General features: G+C 39.6%; 1 protein-coding gene across 2 annotated transcripts in view; it reads left to right on the top strand.

Moving 5' to 3' along the window:
• Nucleotides 1-11740, top strand: part of LOC137196011 (glutamate receptor 4) — a 140248-nt gene extending 128508 nt beyond the window's left edge. Inside the window, exons 14-16 of one of the 2 annotated variants that reach the window (XM_067608781.1) lie at nt 3452-3566; nt 7219-7356; nt 9720-11740. In XM_067608781.1, the coding sequence (XP_067464882.1) occupies nt 3452-3566; nt 7219-7356; nt 9720-9884 (418 nt within the window). In that variant the 3' untranslated portion in view covers nt 9885-11740. Of the gene's footprint in view, nt 1-2619; nt 2735-3451; nt 3567-7218; nt 7357-9719 lie in introns of both variants that reach the window. The other variant, XM_067608780.1, reaches the window with a different exon arrangement.
• The last annotated feature ends 3663 nt before the right edge of the window (nt 11741-15403 follow it).

Genomic DNA, 15403 nt, shown 5'->3' with positions numbered 1-15403 from the left:
CCAGACTCTGTCACTGCCTCCCGCACATAGTGGAATTTACAGACCTGCCAGTGAATACAGTGTCATTACTGTGGGGAGTTGCACTTTCAATCCGCACACTCATCGATCAAAGCCCCACCAGCAAGGTCTCACTGTAGGGAATGGATAAATACAGTATACTAAAGGCAAAACTGCACACATGTGTGTGTGTGAGTGTATGTGAGAGAGAGTGTGCCCATGCACACGTCTGCAAACCAGTAGAGAGCAGCTCCATGATTGCTTGCACTTTCATTTATTCCTGTGGAGGAATGAGAACATTGACGCACAATACACACGTCAGAAAATAGCAGGGAGAGCACTTTTTATGAATGCCCCTCTGCTGTATACTACTGGAGCGTAGATCATATGTAATTAGAGAGCACATTGCAAACAATAGCAAGTTTTTGGGGGTTTTTTGTGAATAGATACTAACAGTATTTGTTCCAAAGCGGCCAACTCCTCACAGCCACTAAATCAAATCCTGTTAGTTGTTTTCTGTAAATTCCTCTGGCCATGCCGAGCCTGAAGTCGAGCAGAGCAGCTACTGGTTTGTTTTTGCAGCCAGGCTGGTGCCAGTTTTCAGCCACTGCTTTGACCAGGAAGAGTCCCTGACAGATCACGGTAGTCCTCTCCTCCAGGCGTCCATCTTGTTGTTTTGGGGATTATCATCTTCTGTCAGTCACTTGTCCGGATATCAGCCAGGAAACACACCAGCAACATGAAGAGCAGGCAACATTGTTGGTCAAGGCTGCTATTTCACATGGCTCTGCAAACATCATCATCAGCAAAAAAACTGAAGTAGAAGCTGTGCTGCTTTGTGTTTCGTATTTCCATTACTGACTGTTTTTTATTTCTTATTTTTCATAATGATGCAAATAAATTAAAAGGATCAAAATGCACGCTGAGGCAAATCTCTCTCTCTCTCCCTACCTCTCTCTCTCTCTCTCTGCTATCGTCAGACATCACAACAGCAGCCCACAAAAGAACCCATGAAATTATGATGCACACTTATTTTAAACTGCTTTTCATAGATGTTTAATGCAAGTCAATCACGATTTTCCAGAACAGCTTAATGCTCCCAAATCCTGTGAGCTTTGAATTGGCTGACATACATACACTACATACATGTGTAAAACAGGTCCAAATTATTTGGATGTGTCTGTTTCTCAAATCATTGGCTGATGCTGATATTTTGGGTCTGACGGTGCTGGTTGCCAACATTTTGTGCCAATATTTAATGATTTAAACAGACGATTTTTGTGCAAAAACAAAGAAAAAATAATAATTACTCAATTAGGTATTATATTTCCCATATTTTTATTCTTATTAGGATTGAAACAACAAAACAACATTATGTTACGCTAACTCTGCACTTAAAACCAGAATAACATTGCTACACTTTGTCATATAAATATATGAACATATTTGCATGCAGATTCAAAATGTCACTAAATCAACTCTATTAGGCTGTTGGCTTCCTCTAATCAGTGGTTCCCAAACCTTTTTGCTTGTGCCCTTTTAAAGCAAAGCAATGTTTATTTGCAAATCTGTAATAACAGATTGCATTTGCTCATTAGTTTCTGGCAATATTACAGTATTTAGAGCAGCTAACAGTCTTTCACAATATTTGGTCATTAACCAAAATCGTGCTAAAGAAAAAATCTGGTACTCATACATCAAGCAGAATACATTAATGTCTGTACATTTTGCACTAATTCACGTGATAGATGTTGAGATATTTGAAGATTTTGACCCTCTGGTGCCCTAGATGCAACTTCATGGGATCACTAAAGTTTTGGATAAATCTTCTGGACGTTATGAATGAATGTCTGTACAAAATTTTATGGCAATCTATCAAATATTTTCCTAAAAAAAAAAAAAAAAGCTAGAGAAGAACGATTAGAGAGAGCATTACATTATTTTCTTTCTTTCTTTTTTCCCATCTTGTTAGTTATTTTGACCACATTGAGGGTCCTCACTGTTGCTACGCCTGTCAAGCTCTTCTCACACAGCACATATACCATTAACAGCGATACCGTTGGCAGACATACCACTCAAAATTTGCAGTCATTTTTGAAATGACAGGTCTTTTCACACAGAAATAAACAAATGTAGGCTTCTCATTTCTAGACCATCGTTTTTGTCAGCTGTAATAACGACAGATGCTGCCAGCTGATTATGTAACGCTACAAGATGATTTATTTGAAAACCACAACCCTGTAAAAGGGTTTTAAATATGCACATGATAGCTACATACATACATAATGATATGCATTTATAATGATTAATTTCTGAATAATTCTCTTCACTTCAGATTTGGCCCTATATATCAAGCTAACGCTAATATATGTTTATTAACATTCATAACATTAATATTATATGACACTGTTTTACTTAGGACATCACATTAAAGAGGAGAGATTTGTGTTCAGTGTGTGTTTGGGTCCTGGGATGGGATGTAACAGTTTAGAGCATTAATGCACTTTTCCACCCTTGTTCCTCTTGCTACTCCTCCCTTTCCCTCCCCCCCTCTCTTCCTTCCCTCCCAAATTGGACAGCATACTCACCCCCTCTCACCAAATATGTTTTATCGTTTTCAAGAAGTGCAGTTAACCTGGCAGTCTTAAAACTCAATGAGCAAGGCCTGTTGGACAAATTGAAAAACAAGTGGTGGTACGACAAAGGAGAGTGTGGCAGCGGAGGCGGTGGCGAGAAGGTTAGCCGCTATGTCGCTATGCCCATGTGACCTTGATGCGGGTAAAAATGAGAAATGTGTTTTGTTGGTAACAGGAGCATCTGCCGGGTCGATCCCCACGGAGGAGCGCTGCTGATTAGAAAATGGCAGCTTTTAATCTTGAGAGAGGAGAGCGAGTACTGTTGAAGCAAAAATATTTGCTGTACTGCTTATGTGGTGATATACATTGGGAAGGTGAAACTATTTCTTCACCTCAAAATTGCTTGAAAATGTGGTCATCAGTAGCACCTTGCTTAAAATGAGCATCATAGAACATGACAGTAGGTCCACATGGGGTGTTAAAGTGTACATGTGAGCATAAAGTACATTTTCTGAGCCAATAGTTTTGTGTCAACAGTACTAGCCTCCGTGTTTATTACAAGAAAGGTCCCGGCAGTATGTGCCCGTTCCAGAAAAGCGATGCAGCCAGGGCCCCACGTATATATGTCTGTTAGCTCTGCCCCTTCCCCTCAATATCTCCCAAAAAACCCGACCCTTAAAACAACCATCTCAATCAATGAGCAAAGAGACATGTAGCGTAAGTGGGGCCCCTTCCCGGCTTCGTCACTTTGTGAAGAGTACTGAGCTGCTCTTGTTGGGCTTCTTCTGATTGAATAACATAAAATAACATGTCCTATGATGTTATTTATGTTATTTTCCCCACCCCACCCTACCTACCCCGTCCCCCGTGATTTGAAGAACGCCCGTAAACCTTGCCGTATTGAAACTGAGTGAAGCAGGAGTCTTAGACAAACTGAAAAACAAATGGTGGTACGATAAAGGGGAGTGTGGACCCAAGGACTCGGGAAGTAAGGTCAGTCTCCACCACCCCGGGAGCCTCCCCTCCTCTCTTTGTCTCTGTGCACACTTTTGGCAGTACTGTTCTGTTATTACAGCAGGCTGGCTGATATGATATGATGCACACACATAGTACTCTTGAGAAAGAGCGAGTGACAGACATGCAGGTAGAGACTTAAAGGGTACCTATTATGCTTTTTGTGGTTTTCTGTTATTTATATACTGTTATGACGTCGGATATCTATGTTAAACATGGTCAAAGTTCTACAACTTGAGGTTAACGTATGTAGAAATGCTCACTGCAAGTCAAAAGCCAAGGCTCCAACCTGCTCTGAATGCTTCGTTTGTGATGTTTTTTTTGTCTACCTTGCCAACGAGCTGACGTCAGATCGTCGTGCATACCTGTAAATGCCCGTCCATTCTGTAGCCTTGGTTGCTAAGGTTGTTGCTAAGGTCTTTCCATGTGTTGTTTGTGTTGTTCACTCGCATATTTCGGATCAGATTCCAGCTCAAATATGTACAGATGTATTTTAAGTTGACGTTTTGAGTAAAGAATGAGAAAAAGAAATGAAATCCTACTACTTTAGTTTGTTTCATGGTTTGTTTACGTAGTCTCCTGAGCGGCCGGAAATGACGCAGCTTCCGAAAGCTAACCAATCAGAACAGAGTGGGCTCATTGGGAGGGGGGCCTTAAACGCACAATTTGTAATTTCAGCCGCTAGGGGTCTCAATCAAAACAATAACAAAAGACGGAGTGTGATGACGCTGTGAAGTAGCAAGGGATCATGGGAGTTGTTGTCCTTGTCGTTAAATAACCAGCTTCACCGGGATAGGATTACTCCAGTGTTAATCATTCAGGATGTTTTTACCGGGAGGGAGCCGAATTACCCGCAGAGGTCTCCTCTCCAAAAACAAACGTACACGCAGATTAAAATCGTTAAAATACTAATTAAAGCTGTTTCACCTAAAAAATCAGTATTTCTCCGACAATAACATAGGTCTAGTTGTTTTTAGACATTTTAATGTGGAATAATTACATATTATACCTTTAAAGTGGCAATCTCGAAGAGCTTCATTTCGTTCTCTTTGGCGGCACCATATGGCGTTAAGAAGTAATTGCAGGTGTGTTTTTGGACTTCACTCCCAGAGATCCAAACAGTGTCGAGATGTGCAGAGAGTCCAGTATTTGTATTTGTTGAAGCAGCAAAATGAATTGTACTCAAATAAAAGTGGAAATAGGTGTAACAATCCTCTTTTTGTTTTTATTACACTTCTAATTTTAGGATATTAAAGTGTTAAAATAAGTGTTCTTCAATAAACTATTTTACAAAGTAGGGTTCCCACACCCAGTCTTGACCAGACCACAGATGACTGCACTGACCATTCAGCCAAAGGTCAACACAGACCTGCAGCTATTCATACGTCCATGACACAGATATAGACAGTGACCTCGCTACGGCTCCACCCTTAATTGATGCATGACGTCACGCACGCGCAAGCGGATTGAAGAGCGAGTCTCTCTGGCAGATCAAACATTGGGTTATGGAAAACACGTCACTAACTGCGCTGCTTGTAATAATCATAATACTGCAAATGCAAATCATCAGCTCAGTCACCATTGTGTATCCTCATTCGGCGATAGATAGTGACTTAACAGACGTTTATTTAAATGAGACAAGAAGTAAAACAGCCTGTTTCACACAGAGGCTGAAGTGAGAGGCTGCATAAAGAGCCAGAATAAGATAAATGAGGATTTTTTTTTCTTTTGAACTGTGAATCATGCAAAGCTACTCTAGTGGATTCCCAGAATAAAAATATAGAGCTGGAAATGAGCATAATAGGTCCCCTTTAAGGCGTAGCCTGAGGGATACAGCATGACAGAAACAAGGCATGGCGCAGCACTAACAGTTTTACAGCAGCTAAGCTATGTGTCGTAACTGCAGATGAAGGATCACACTCACATTGGTTGTCACCTACGATGGTTCCAGGGCATGTTCAGACGTTACTGTATGTCTCACTAGATGTCAGTTCTACTGTATGCCTCAGCTGTAGCACATTCAAGACTGATCCACATTGTTGATGCACTGTAGCATGGAGAGAGCTGCCACATTTTAAACAAAGCAGCATGTATCTTCCACATCAGTCATGTCCTCTTAATCAGATTTTTAGGTATAGGACAAACACGTAAATATCACCTGCAAATGAGACTAAGCATGATAGGCAGTCGTTTTTTGTCAAGGTAATAAGTTGAATGCCCCTTAAGGACGTAGGAGATTTATTGGAGGGTGATAAATGGCAGGGAGGAGCAAGAGCCAGAGAAAGCAGCTGCATAAATTTGAATAAAAGAGGGTGAAAGGCGAATGTCAGAAACCGAGAGACAGGGCAGCCTGTCAAAATACTGGGAATAATTAAAGGGCAAGTTACTCAAAATAACAACAACAAAAAAAAATCTCATTTACCTCTAGTGGTGTCTAGACATGCAGTGCATGTCCTGATAACTGCATTAATCCACAGAGCAGGCTGTCATTGGTTTTCATAGCAACTGTTTCTTCATTAGAAGGTAATTCTGGGGAAAATCATCTGCAGTGTGGATTATTAAGAGTAACCAGGATACAGTTATTTGATGATATTTTATGTAATTTTTGTTACATTTTTGTTTTTGTTGAGACATACAGTTATATCTGTATATATCAACATGGGCAATTAAACCTGCTTTAACTGTTGGTTTTTGTTGGGGTTTTTTCTTGTTTTGTTTTGTTTTTTGGCCAGTTGGGGGCAGCATAAACAAGTAGTGAACATATCATCACTTTTTAAGGTGTTACACTGCACTTGTTAGCAAACACTTGCTTATTTACAACATTATCGTTCATTTAGAGTCGTGTTTCTGTCCACCTGGTGAATGTAAATCCAATATTCACTCTTTTTTTAGTTCTGTTTTTGCTCTCTACTAACTCCTGAGGGAAATATTTGTCTCTTTAGCTGCTAAATGCTCCACTATGTTCACCAGCTAGTTCCTATAACTGTGTCTGCCGTTTGGTGCTGAGCAGGTAGCGTACTGTCGGTTTTTAAAGCTTCGTCTCTGGAAACAGCTGCCTGAGAGCACCGAGAGTGAACCAAAACTGTAAAGTTGCAGTAGAGCTGCAGAGTCACTGATAATCCTCTGTAGGTTCATCACTATGAGCGACAACTCTCAAATGTCATTCCATACATTGTTAAATACCGATTATAGCTTGCTTTAAGTATCTGCATGTCTAGAGAGCACTGGTGGTAAATGAGAAAATATCTTTGTTTTGTGATTTAGTTAAACTGACCTTTTAATGCAGGGAGTTGATTAATTTCTATAAACTGCTCTGTGAAATATTCTTGGCGGGGTTAGAAGAAAGCAGGATATGATTTTTTGCAAGCATGGCTACAAACAGCTGTGCAACAATAGACTGGGAGGTTAGAGGTAGAGTAGTGAAAAAAAAATGATGAAAGTGCTGTTTGTGATTGTGATCAGGTGTTTGTGTGAGTGTGTGTACATGATGTGAATTTGATGTGTGTTTTTTTTCATATTACCTGTCTTATTTGTGTATAATTGTTGAGTGATCGTTTGCATTTACTGCTACCTCTGCTAAAACTAGCGCTGATTTTTGTGTTTGTTATGTCCTTCTCCCCGCCGGCTACAGGACAAGTCGTCCCAGGCCCTCAGCCTGAGCAACGTGGCGGGGGTCTTCTACATCCTCGTCGGGGGCCTGGGTCTGGCCATGCTGGTGGCCCTCATCGAATTCTGCTACAAGTCGCGCAACGAGGCCAAGAGAATGAAGGTGGAGGCCCAGTCCCAACACCCCTATTACTACCACTGCTACCCCTGCCAGACAGGCAGCCCCCACCGTAGCCCCGAGCCTAGCCTAAGTCAGAGTCCGAGGCCCAGCCCCAGCATCCGCAACTTAGCCGAGTTTAGCGAGGTTTTCAATGGGTATGGCAGCGATGGGGAAGCTGATAAGATGTAGTCGGGGTTTTCGTAGAAGGTCCGCCCAAGCCTTTGCCCCCTCCCCTTCCCCTCACTAGCTCCCTGCACAGAGACTGTAAGTGAAACCTATCATATCCCCGTGCTAGCTTTGCCATGCTGAGTGACTGTCGTGACCAGTGGCAAAATGCTTCCTACTTATCTGTCTATCTGCACACTATGTGGTCATGTGACGTCCTGGTCTGCATTTGAAGCTTTTTTCTCAATGTGAAAGGAAGCAATGAGTCATCCTCAGACATGACGTCGCCTCTACTGCTTCGCAGCTTGTGTGGCTGCAGACGTTGGCCCTCATTTATCAAGCGAGCATACCGTGTGACCCATTTTCCTGCCAAAATCAAAACTGTATTACTCATTCTGAACCCTGTGGGAAGTTAATATTCAGGCCTGATATTCAAATGAATCCAATAATATTGAAAATACACGATAAATGACATGATTGATCACCTTTATCAGAACCTAACGGTATTGTAACCAAATGTGCATTTAATTAGGATTTGTCTCTTTTATAGTTTATTGTCAGTTTATAAGGATAAAATGTGTGAATAAAAATGCACGTTTACACAGATTAAGTACACCGAGGTAGCTTCATTGGCATAGAAATCATAAGAACAGTCTTGGATTACATTTCTAATGTTAATAGCACATTTGGCTATTAGAAGCCAACATGCTACTCTTAAATTCAGACCTGTAGTTGTGGCGATGCTGCTTTTCCACTGGACTTATAGCATATGAACAGGTAGGAAAAGCCTAATAAATGAGGACCAATGTCTTACTTGTACACACACGTCTACACTTGTGAGGACATTTCATCGTCCATTTAACGTCTATCCTGACCCTCCGAAGCCTTGTTTTCTCATATAGTGAACCATCAAAAGGTCTTTGTAGTCTTGTTAGGTCCTAAACACACTCAAACATGAATAGTATATGTTGTAGCTCGGGGATGTTACTGTCTCAAGTCTGTCTGTTACAACAGAACATCAGTGTATAAGTACAGATCAAATATAATAATAAACCAATCCTAAGCACACAGGAAGCCCAATATAATAATAAAACCATATTTAAACACTGCACATTGTGGGTTTTGTAAGGCTAAAGTCAACACAAAGTGAAGTATCCGTCCAGCTGAGTTGATTTTATTGATGTGTTGCTGTTTTCTCTGGATATTTCCCCGAGGTCCTTGACCGTTAGACTTTCAGATATCTTTTCTCACTCAGTGTATATCTGTCCAACGTGGTTATGTGTCCCCCATCAGCACTTCAGCACGAACTCTTCATGAGCTTGACTGTTGCTTAGTCAGCTTCCCTGTCCCACTGCCTGCAACTATCACTCACTGTGTAATAATTCTGTCGCTAATGGATTTACATGTAGTATGGGGCTGGCTTGATACTGTACTGAATGGCTATGAAAGGTGTTTTTTGTTTTTTTTTTTGACTCTGTGGTTGCTACACTGTTGTATATATTTAAATGTACAGCTGAATTGTGTTGTGAGACTGCAGATTGGAGTTTTAAAGTTGGAGTATAGGCTATAACACTTCACTATAAGTGCTATTTAACATTTATAAGCAATATATAAACATTTAATTAAGGGTTTATAACACACTATAATGTAGTTGTTCGCAACTATGTTAGCTAACAAACCTGAATAGCGACGACACAGTGCTGTTCAAAATATCGTACTATTGGAGGTTTAACTAGACTATAAGCAGTATATAAACATTTAACACTGTTTATAACACACTATAATGTAGTTGTATGCAAATATAAGAACATTTTAAGTTTTTATTAATTTACAGGCTTTGTAAGACATTTTATATACACTTTATATAATTACAACTGTACTTTACTATATTGTCACTTTTCATAATTCTGGATCAAAACCTGTATGAATGACAGAAATGACTCCCGTTTCCTTAATTCCTGTTTAAAATGATAGCGCCGTCTCTTTCTCTTGGACGCTTTGTAAGGTACCTTGTTGAGCAAAATACAGTTGTGATTTTTCAGGTAAAAAAATTCAACACATAGACCCACATTTTCTAAATCTAATAATCTCCGAACACGTTTGGCATGAACACATCCTAAAACTCCAATCTGCAATGGTGAATTTTTTTCATATTATCACCTTGTCCCTACACAAACCTGTCTCTTTATTTCTCTCCTCAGCTAACATTTACAGAAGCCATGAGGAACAAGGCCCGTCTGTCCATCACAGGCAGCGTTGGGGAAAATGGACGAGTGCTGACGCCCGACTGTCCCAAGGCCGTCCACACCGGGCCTCCCCTCCGCCAGAGCTCCGGCCTCGCCTTGGTCTCCTCTGAGCTCCCGTGAAAACCAAAAACCTCTCAAGTGCCTTATTCCAATAGCAACAACGACAACAACAACAACAACAACAAAAAAAAAGACAGTAACCACACCACCCACAAAACCACTAGAAACTAACCACAAAGAAACAGGATTCAGACACCCAACAGGTGACCTCCAGTGGGCGAGACGGGACCGACAGCGGAGCGAACAACTAATTCCGCTGTTTGAGGTTACGACTTGTTGCGGCTCGACGATTTCTCGCTGAAATCTGTGGAAACCAGAGGACAGAACAATCTTGATATTTGGAAGCATATGTTTGAATCAAAGGGTGACGAAAATCCAAAACGGAGCCATTCAACCTTTACCACTCCAGCGAGGGAAGAGGAACAGATGGGAAGAAAAATAATAATATCATGATATATGATAAAGATGAAGACCAGAAAACTGTAAACTCAAAACTGTGCTTTTTTTTTTTTTTGGGTGGGGGGGGGAGGATTGCTGTGAATTTGGCGAAAAACCGAACCACAATCAAGATTGTTTTCAAACTGAACAGTGTTTGCTACACAGACATGAGTAGCGTTCAAGAGACAACAATCTCGCTAGATATCAACACAAGTGACGCTGGGAGAGTTGTAGCCCGGCGCCATGAAGATACGATGAAAATATTTGTATTCATAATAACGAAAATGAAATCTATTGATATTGAATATATGAGCAAACATAGGAAACTGTGAAAATAAGTAAATATGTATATTCCGTGAAAAACAAAATGAAAAATCTAGCTGTACATAGGGACGACTGTGTAACATGCTTGCTTTTTAAACAGATGTACATAGCAGATACTGTAGTGGACAGAGAGTTCTTTTTTGTAATCATCTTTAAAGATTTTATTCATCGCAATAATGAAAAAGATGATGCCACTTGAAACAGGAGACATGTGTCAAGGCAGTGTTAAAACTTTGTTACGTGTTGAATACTTAACTGTATTATATAGGAACATTCAAACTCTTAAATGTGAAAGGGGTATCGACTGCCCGAATATTCTGATACCTGTTACATACAAAATTAATAAATATATTCAACGATGAATGTTATGAACTAGCTCCACACCCAATCCTTAAACCACAACCCTCACTGTGCAGACGTAGACCCAGAGAGTCGCTCATGAGCAGAGCTTTATAAATCGAGTCTCTGCAGTCAGAATATAACTATTTTTTTCATTCTTTGATCTATTTTTTGTACTGAGAAATTAAAGGAACTGTGTGTCTCCTTGTTGACAGTCAATTACTATCTGGGTAGATGTTTTAGACCATTACGTGTGTGGAGACAACGAGTCGAAAACGATGACGCGAAAATGAAAAATGCCATTTCTCTCACTATACAGTATGTTATTTGAAGTGTCCATACTATTTCTGGTTAAGACGTCGAACCCGAGCTGATGAGGCTACTGTTTGTATGTTGAACAATGATTTAGAGCCCTTCCTTATTGAAACACTGTGGATCCTCCGGGGAGGCTGGGCACACTGTAGCAGAAATGTATTCGCTCCAGTCTCGTCTCTTTTGGGAACGGAAGGACAATCTGCAATAGGATTACAAGACGCCACATCTTCAGCAACAACAAGCCAGCAATGGTGTTGGTATATGTTTTCGTTTGTTCCCAGCTCTCGTCGGGGGCTCGTCCCCTCACACATGCTGTGGCTGGACATGGAGGGGGGGGGGGGCGTTGCGGTGGAAACAACCAGCCGAAATATTTCAGGTCATGCCTTTTTGTCCTGCCATCTGTCTTTAGAGCTGAAGTGTAATACGGCGTCTTCTTTTGGGTTTCAATTGTACATCTTTATTTTGATCTTTTTTAAGTAAAAACAAATTTCAAATTGCAATGTACTGTGTCATTATTTGACATAGAGGTGAGAGAGAAGCCTGATGTTGTGTTGATGCCCTGCTAGAAAAAGATGTCGACTACAAATGATTGACTTGTAGCTTTGTATGGATATAATAGTCTGAATGTTTTTGTTGACCCCTTGACAAAAGGTGTCACCAATAACAATTGGCTTGTGATCTGACTAATTATAATTTCGTTTGGTGATAGTACGCACCATTAAAACACAATATCAACTGACATAAAAAGGAAACTAATTATCTGATCTTGACGTCCTGTCTTTCGGAGTGTCTCTGTGTCAAAACGTGTAGCCTTAAAACCTTCATTATTTCAGCTGATATTGTGCTTAGATGATGCATATTCCTAAATGAATTTGTGTTTATTCAAATTACCGCACAGCACATAGTATTCAAACATACAACTGTACATATTGCACTGAAAGTGAGAGATTCTGCATCTCCCATGCAGCTTAATCATGCCCGGCCTTTGACCTTTCTCCCAGTAACACCATCAAGTCAACAAATATAAAAATCAAATGGGCAAATTGCCATGAAATTTATTGAGCATACTCATCCTCAATAGAGGATGAAGCCTTTCCATTTCACAGACTCCATTAGCTGCCTTCCACCCAGCGCCACCCTCAGAACAAAATGTCAACATTTCACACAAGAAATCTGCTAACTGTTTTATTAAAGCAACACCATGTACGTTTCCAGAAACAGTGGTCACTGTGTCCATAAATTGTAATTACAGGATAATGGCTCATTGAATTTCCCTCCATTTTCCAAAGCAGTGCGTCTAAAGGCGTCATCATTAGACAATCTGAGAGTAAGTGGATCAGGATCACAAGCAGGAAACAGGAAACATGTATCCTGCCTGAGTACGATGTGTCTGCGTCTTGTTTTCTGTCATATCAAGACAATCTCTCCACACTTTCATACAGTATATTCCATGTGTAGGGGGGAACGATCCCCCAGTGGTCAGGATGCGAGGATGTTTCTTTTGTCAAAGTATGTTTACACCTCCGAATTGTGCAAAAAATGGGTTTTTTCCCCCTGGCGTCACTGTCTGTGGTTTGGGTTAGGGCTTTTGGGCAGGTTATGGTTAAGTGTTGCAGAGATATGTGGTTGAGGTTAGGGTAAGCATCTCAGAAGACATGTGGTTGGGGTAAGGGGAAAAACAAATCGACAGGGGAACAGTCTTTGTAAAACAGCAGCTTTTCCTGGCCATGTCCTACAGTTTAAAGTACCTATAAAACACCTGTGCTGGCGTGACATCACTGCTGGTTTGGGATATGTCTCTGAGCACCGATAAAACCATTGAAATGTTTATCTGCAGCTCTGATAAAAAATTATAGAAATGGTCTCTGGTGGCATATTAAAATGAAGTGTAACAGCAGCCAAATTAAACAAGTCACATGTCTACAAACAGTAGTGACTAAGCTAACGTTAACGTAGCCATGATAAGCTAATGGTCATATCAGAACAACTAAAGCTGTTGCACCAAAACCCCAGACTGTATTGAAGTCATTAAGGGTGTTTTATTACTTATGAATTCAACTTTTCATTTGTAAAAGCTTGTGTCACTTCTTCTCACATAGTCTCGTGTCCAACTAATTAACAAGCACATTAGAGACCCCAACTGACAGCAAGAGGTAAGTAAGAAATAAACTGTGTTAGATATAGAAGTAATTTGATACACAAATGTTTTCTATTGTAGCTGTATCTAGGTTTCAAGTGTATGATATAAGGCACTTTTCATTGAATTATCACAATAATCTTAAAGTGATGCATTTCAATCTGTACGTGTCATTCTCCGCAATCTGTTTTTTGTGTGTGTGACCATTTGTGTTATTGCATTTTGGTAAATGTGTAAAAAAAAAAAAGAGAGAATCTTACACTCAGAGACACATTGTTTTCTAGAGAGAAGTTATTTTTATCCTCTATTCCATGAAGGTGATTAATAAACTCATCAGTACCAATAAACTAAGAATAATGGCTCTGAATGGAAAATACAGTAAAAAGAGTGGAAGAGAAGAAATTATTAGTTATAACAAGGAAATTAAAGCGTTCAAGAGCCAAGAAAAAAACAAAAAAAAACCCCACTGCAGTCTGATTTAACCTTCACAGATGTTAAACACTGCGGTGTATCAACGGGAGGTCTTGGATAACTATAATCATAACAAAGTCCTAACTCGTGTTGCAGCCTCACTTTCACCTTCATGGGTAAAGTCAAACCACAGGGTGCACACTCTTATCACAAATACTCATACGTATGACTCCACAGAAAAGAGACAGTATTTATAAAGCTGCTCAAAGTAAAAATTTAGGTCTTTTAAATGCTTTAAAATTCTGAGAATGATGTGATTTATTAACACACTTCCCGTCTTTTTTGAAATGTGTAAGTTGATAAAAAGATGTAAAGTCTCTCCCAATAACTCACACTGCTGTACGCACTATCATGACGTAGTGGATTCAACGGGAATAAATGTTCTGTTACATGTTCACATTAACACATTAACACAGGTGTGTCAATTACAAAAAGTGAAATACATGAATTCTGGTGAGTTTAAAAGATGATTATTAATAAAAAAAAATATTAAATGATGAACTTGGAGGTAAATGTTTTATAGAGAGGTTTCGTTTTCCGGTCGACTCCTCTGTTAAAAAACAGAATCAACCAAACGTGTATTTGATTAAAATATAAACATTTTGTAAAATGTCCACAGATGAGTATCAATTAAAATGGTTACTATATCCTTCTACTATACCCGACTCATTTAAGATTTTTATGAATAATATCCCAAACAGAATTTATACAGTAAATGTTTATCTGAGGATAAGATGAGGCTCTTGAGTTAGTCAAATAAAGTGGATTTCTTCCACAGCTGCAATCTTTTCTATTTCTCTTTGTGTCTCACTGTTTTCCTGTTGAGCTGCAGTGGAAGGTTAGTAACAAAAAGAGGGAATTTGTCATTAAAAAGACTAACTAGTAAAAGATATTGACTTTTAAATACATTTTTTGCACAGGAGGAGGCTTGTAGATTTCATCCTCCATCCATTACATTGTAAGTACATTATGAAGGGATCTTCTAATGGCCAGTATGAACAGGATTGATTACAGCTAAGAAAACATGTGTCAATGTATGTTTGGGCACCTGACTGTTATTTTAGGACACACTTGGAGCCATTCTGGATGGTTTTGTAGCGGCCAAACACATTTTACTAATACGCTTGTTTTTCCTTTAATAGTTCACCCATCTGTGCATGTTTCCGCTCCATTTTTTCCTCATCTGGTTCGGATTTGTCACGAGAAATATAATGTGAGTAGGGTGAAACACAGCAGGGGAACTCCTATAAAAAAAAAAAATAAAAAAAAAGTGGGGAACCTTGGATAGTGCTTGACATCAATAAGGGCTGACATGAGAACAATCTAAAACTAAAATACAGCTTTGTGTTTGTGTTAGAAAATGTTTTATAGAAAAAAAAAATGCAAGTGAAATTACACTTTTTTTTATAAAAGCCTCAACTTAAAACAATGAATATAAAATATAAGTGTATTCAATCTTATCTACAAGTGGGACTCATTCGTCTGCTGCTGGCCAGCGCTGCCCTCTAGTGACCAAAAACATAAACTGACAGGAAATAACAACATCTCACGCATG

The sequence above is a fragment of the Thunnus thynnus genome, chromosome 13 (assembly GCF_963924715.1).
Source record: "Thunnus thynnus chromosome 13, fThuThy2.1, whole genome shotgun sequence".
NCBI lineage: Eukaryota > Metazoa > Chordata > Actinopteri > Scombriformes > Scombridae > Thunnus > Thunnus thynnus.
The sequence above is the reverse complement of the archived record's forward strand: the minus strand, read 5'-3'. Positions and strand labels throughout refer to the sequence as shown.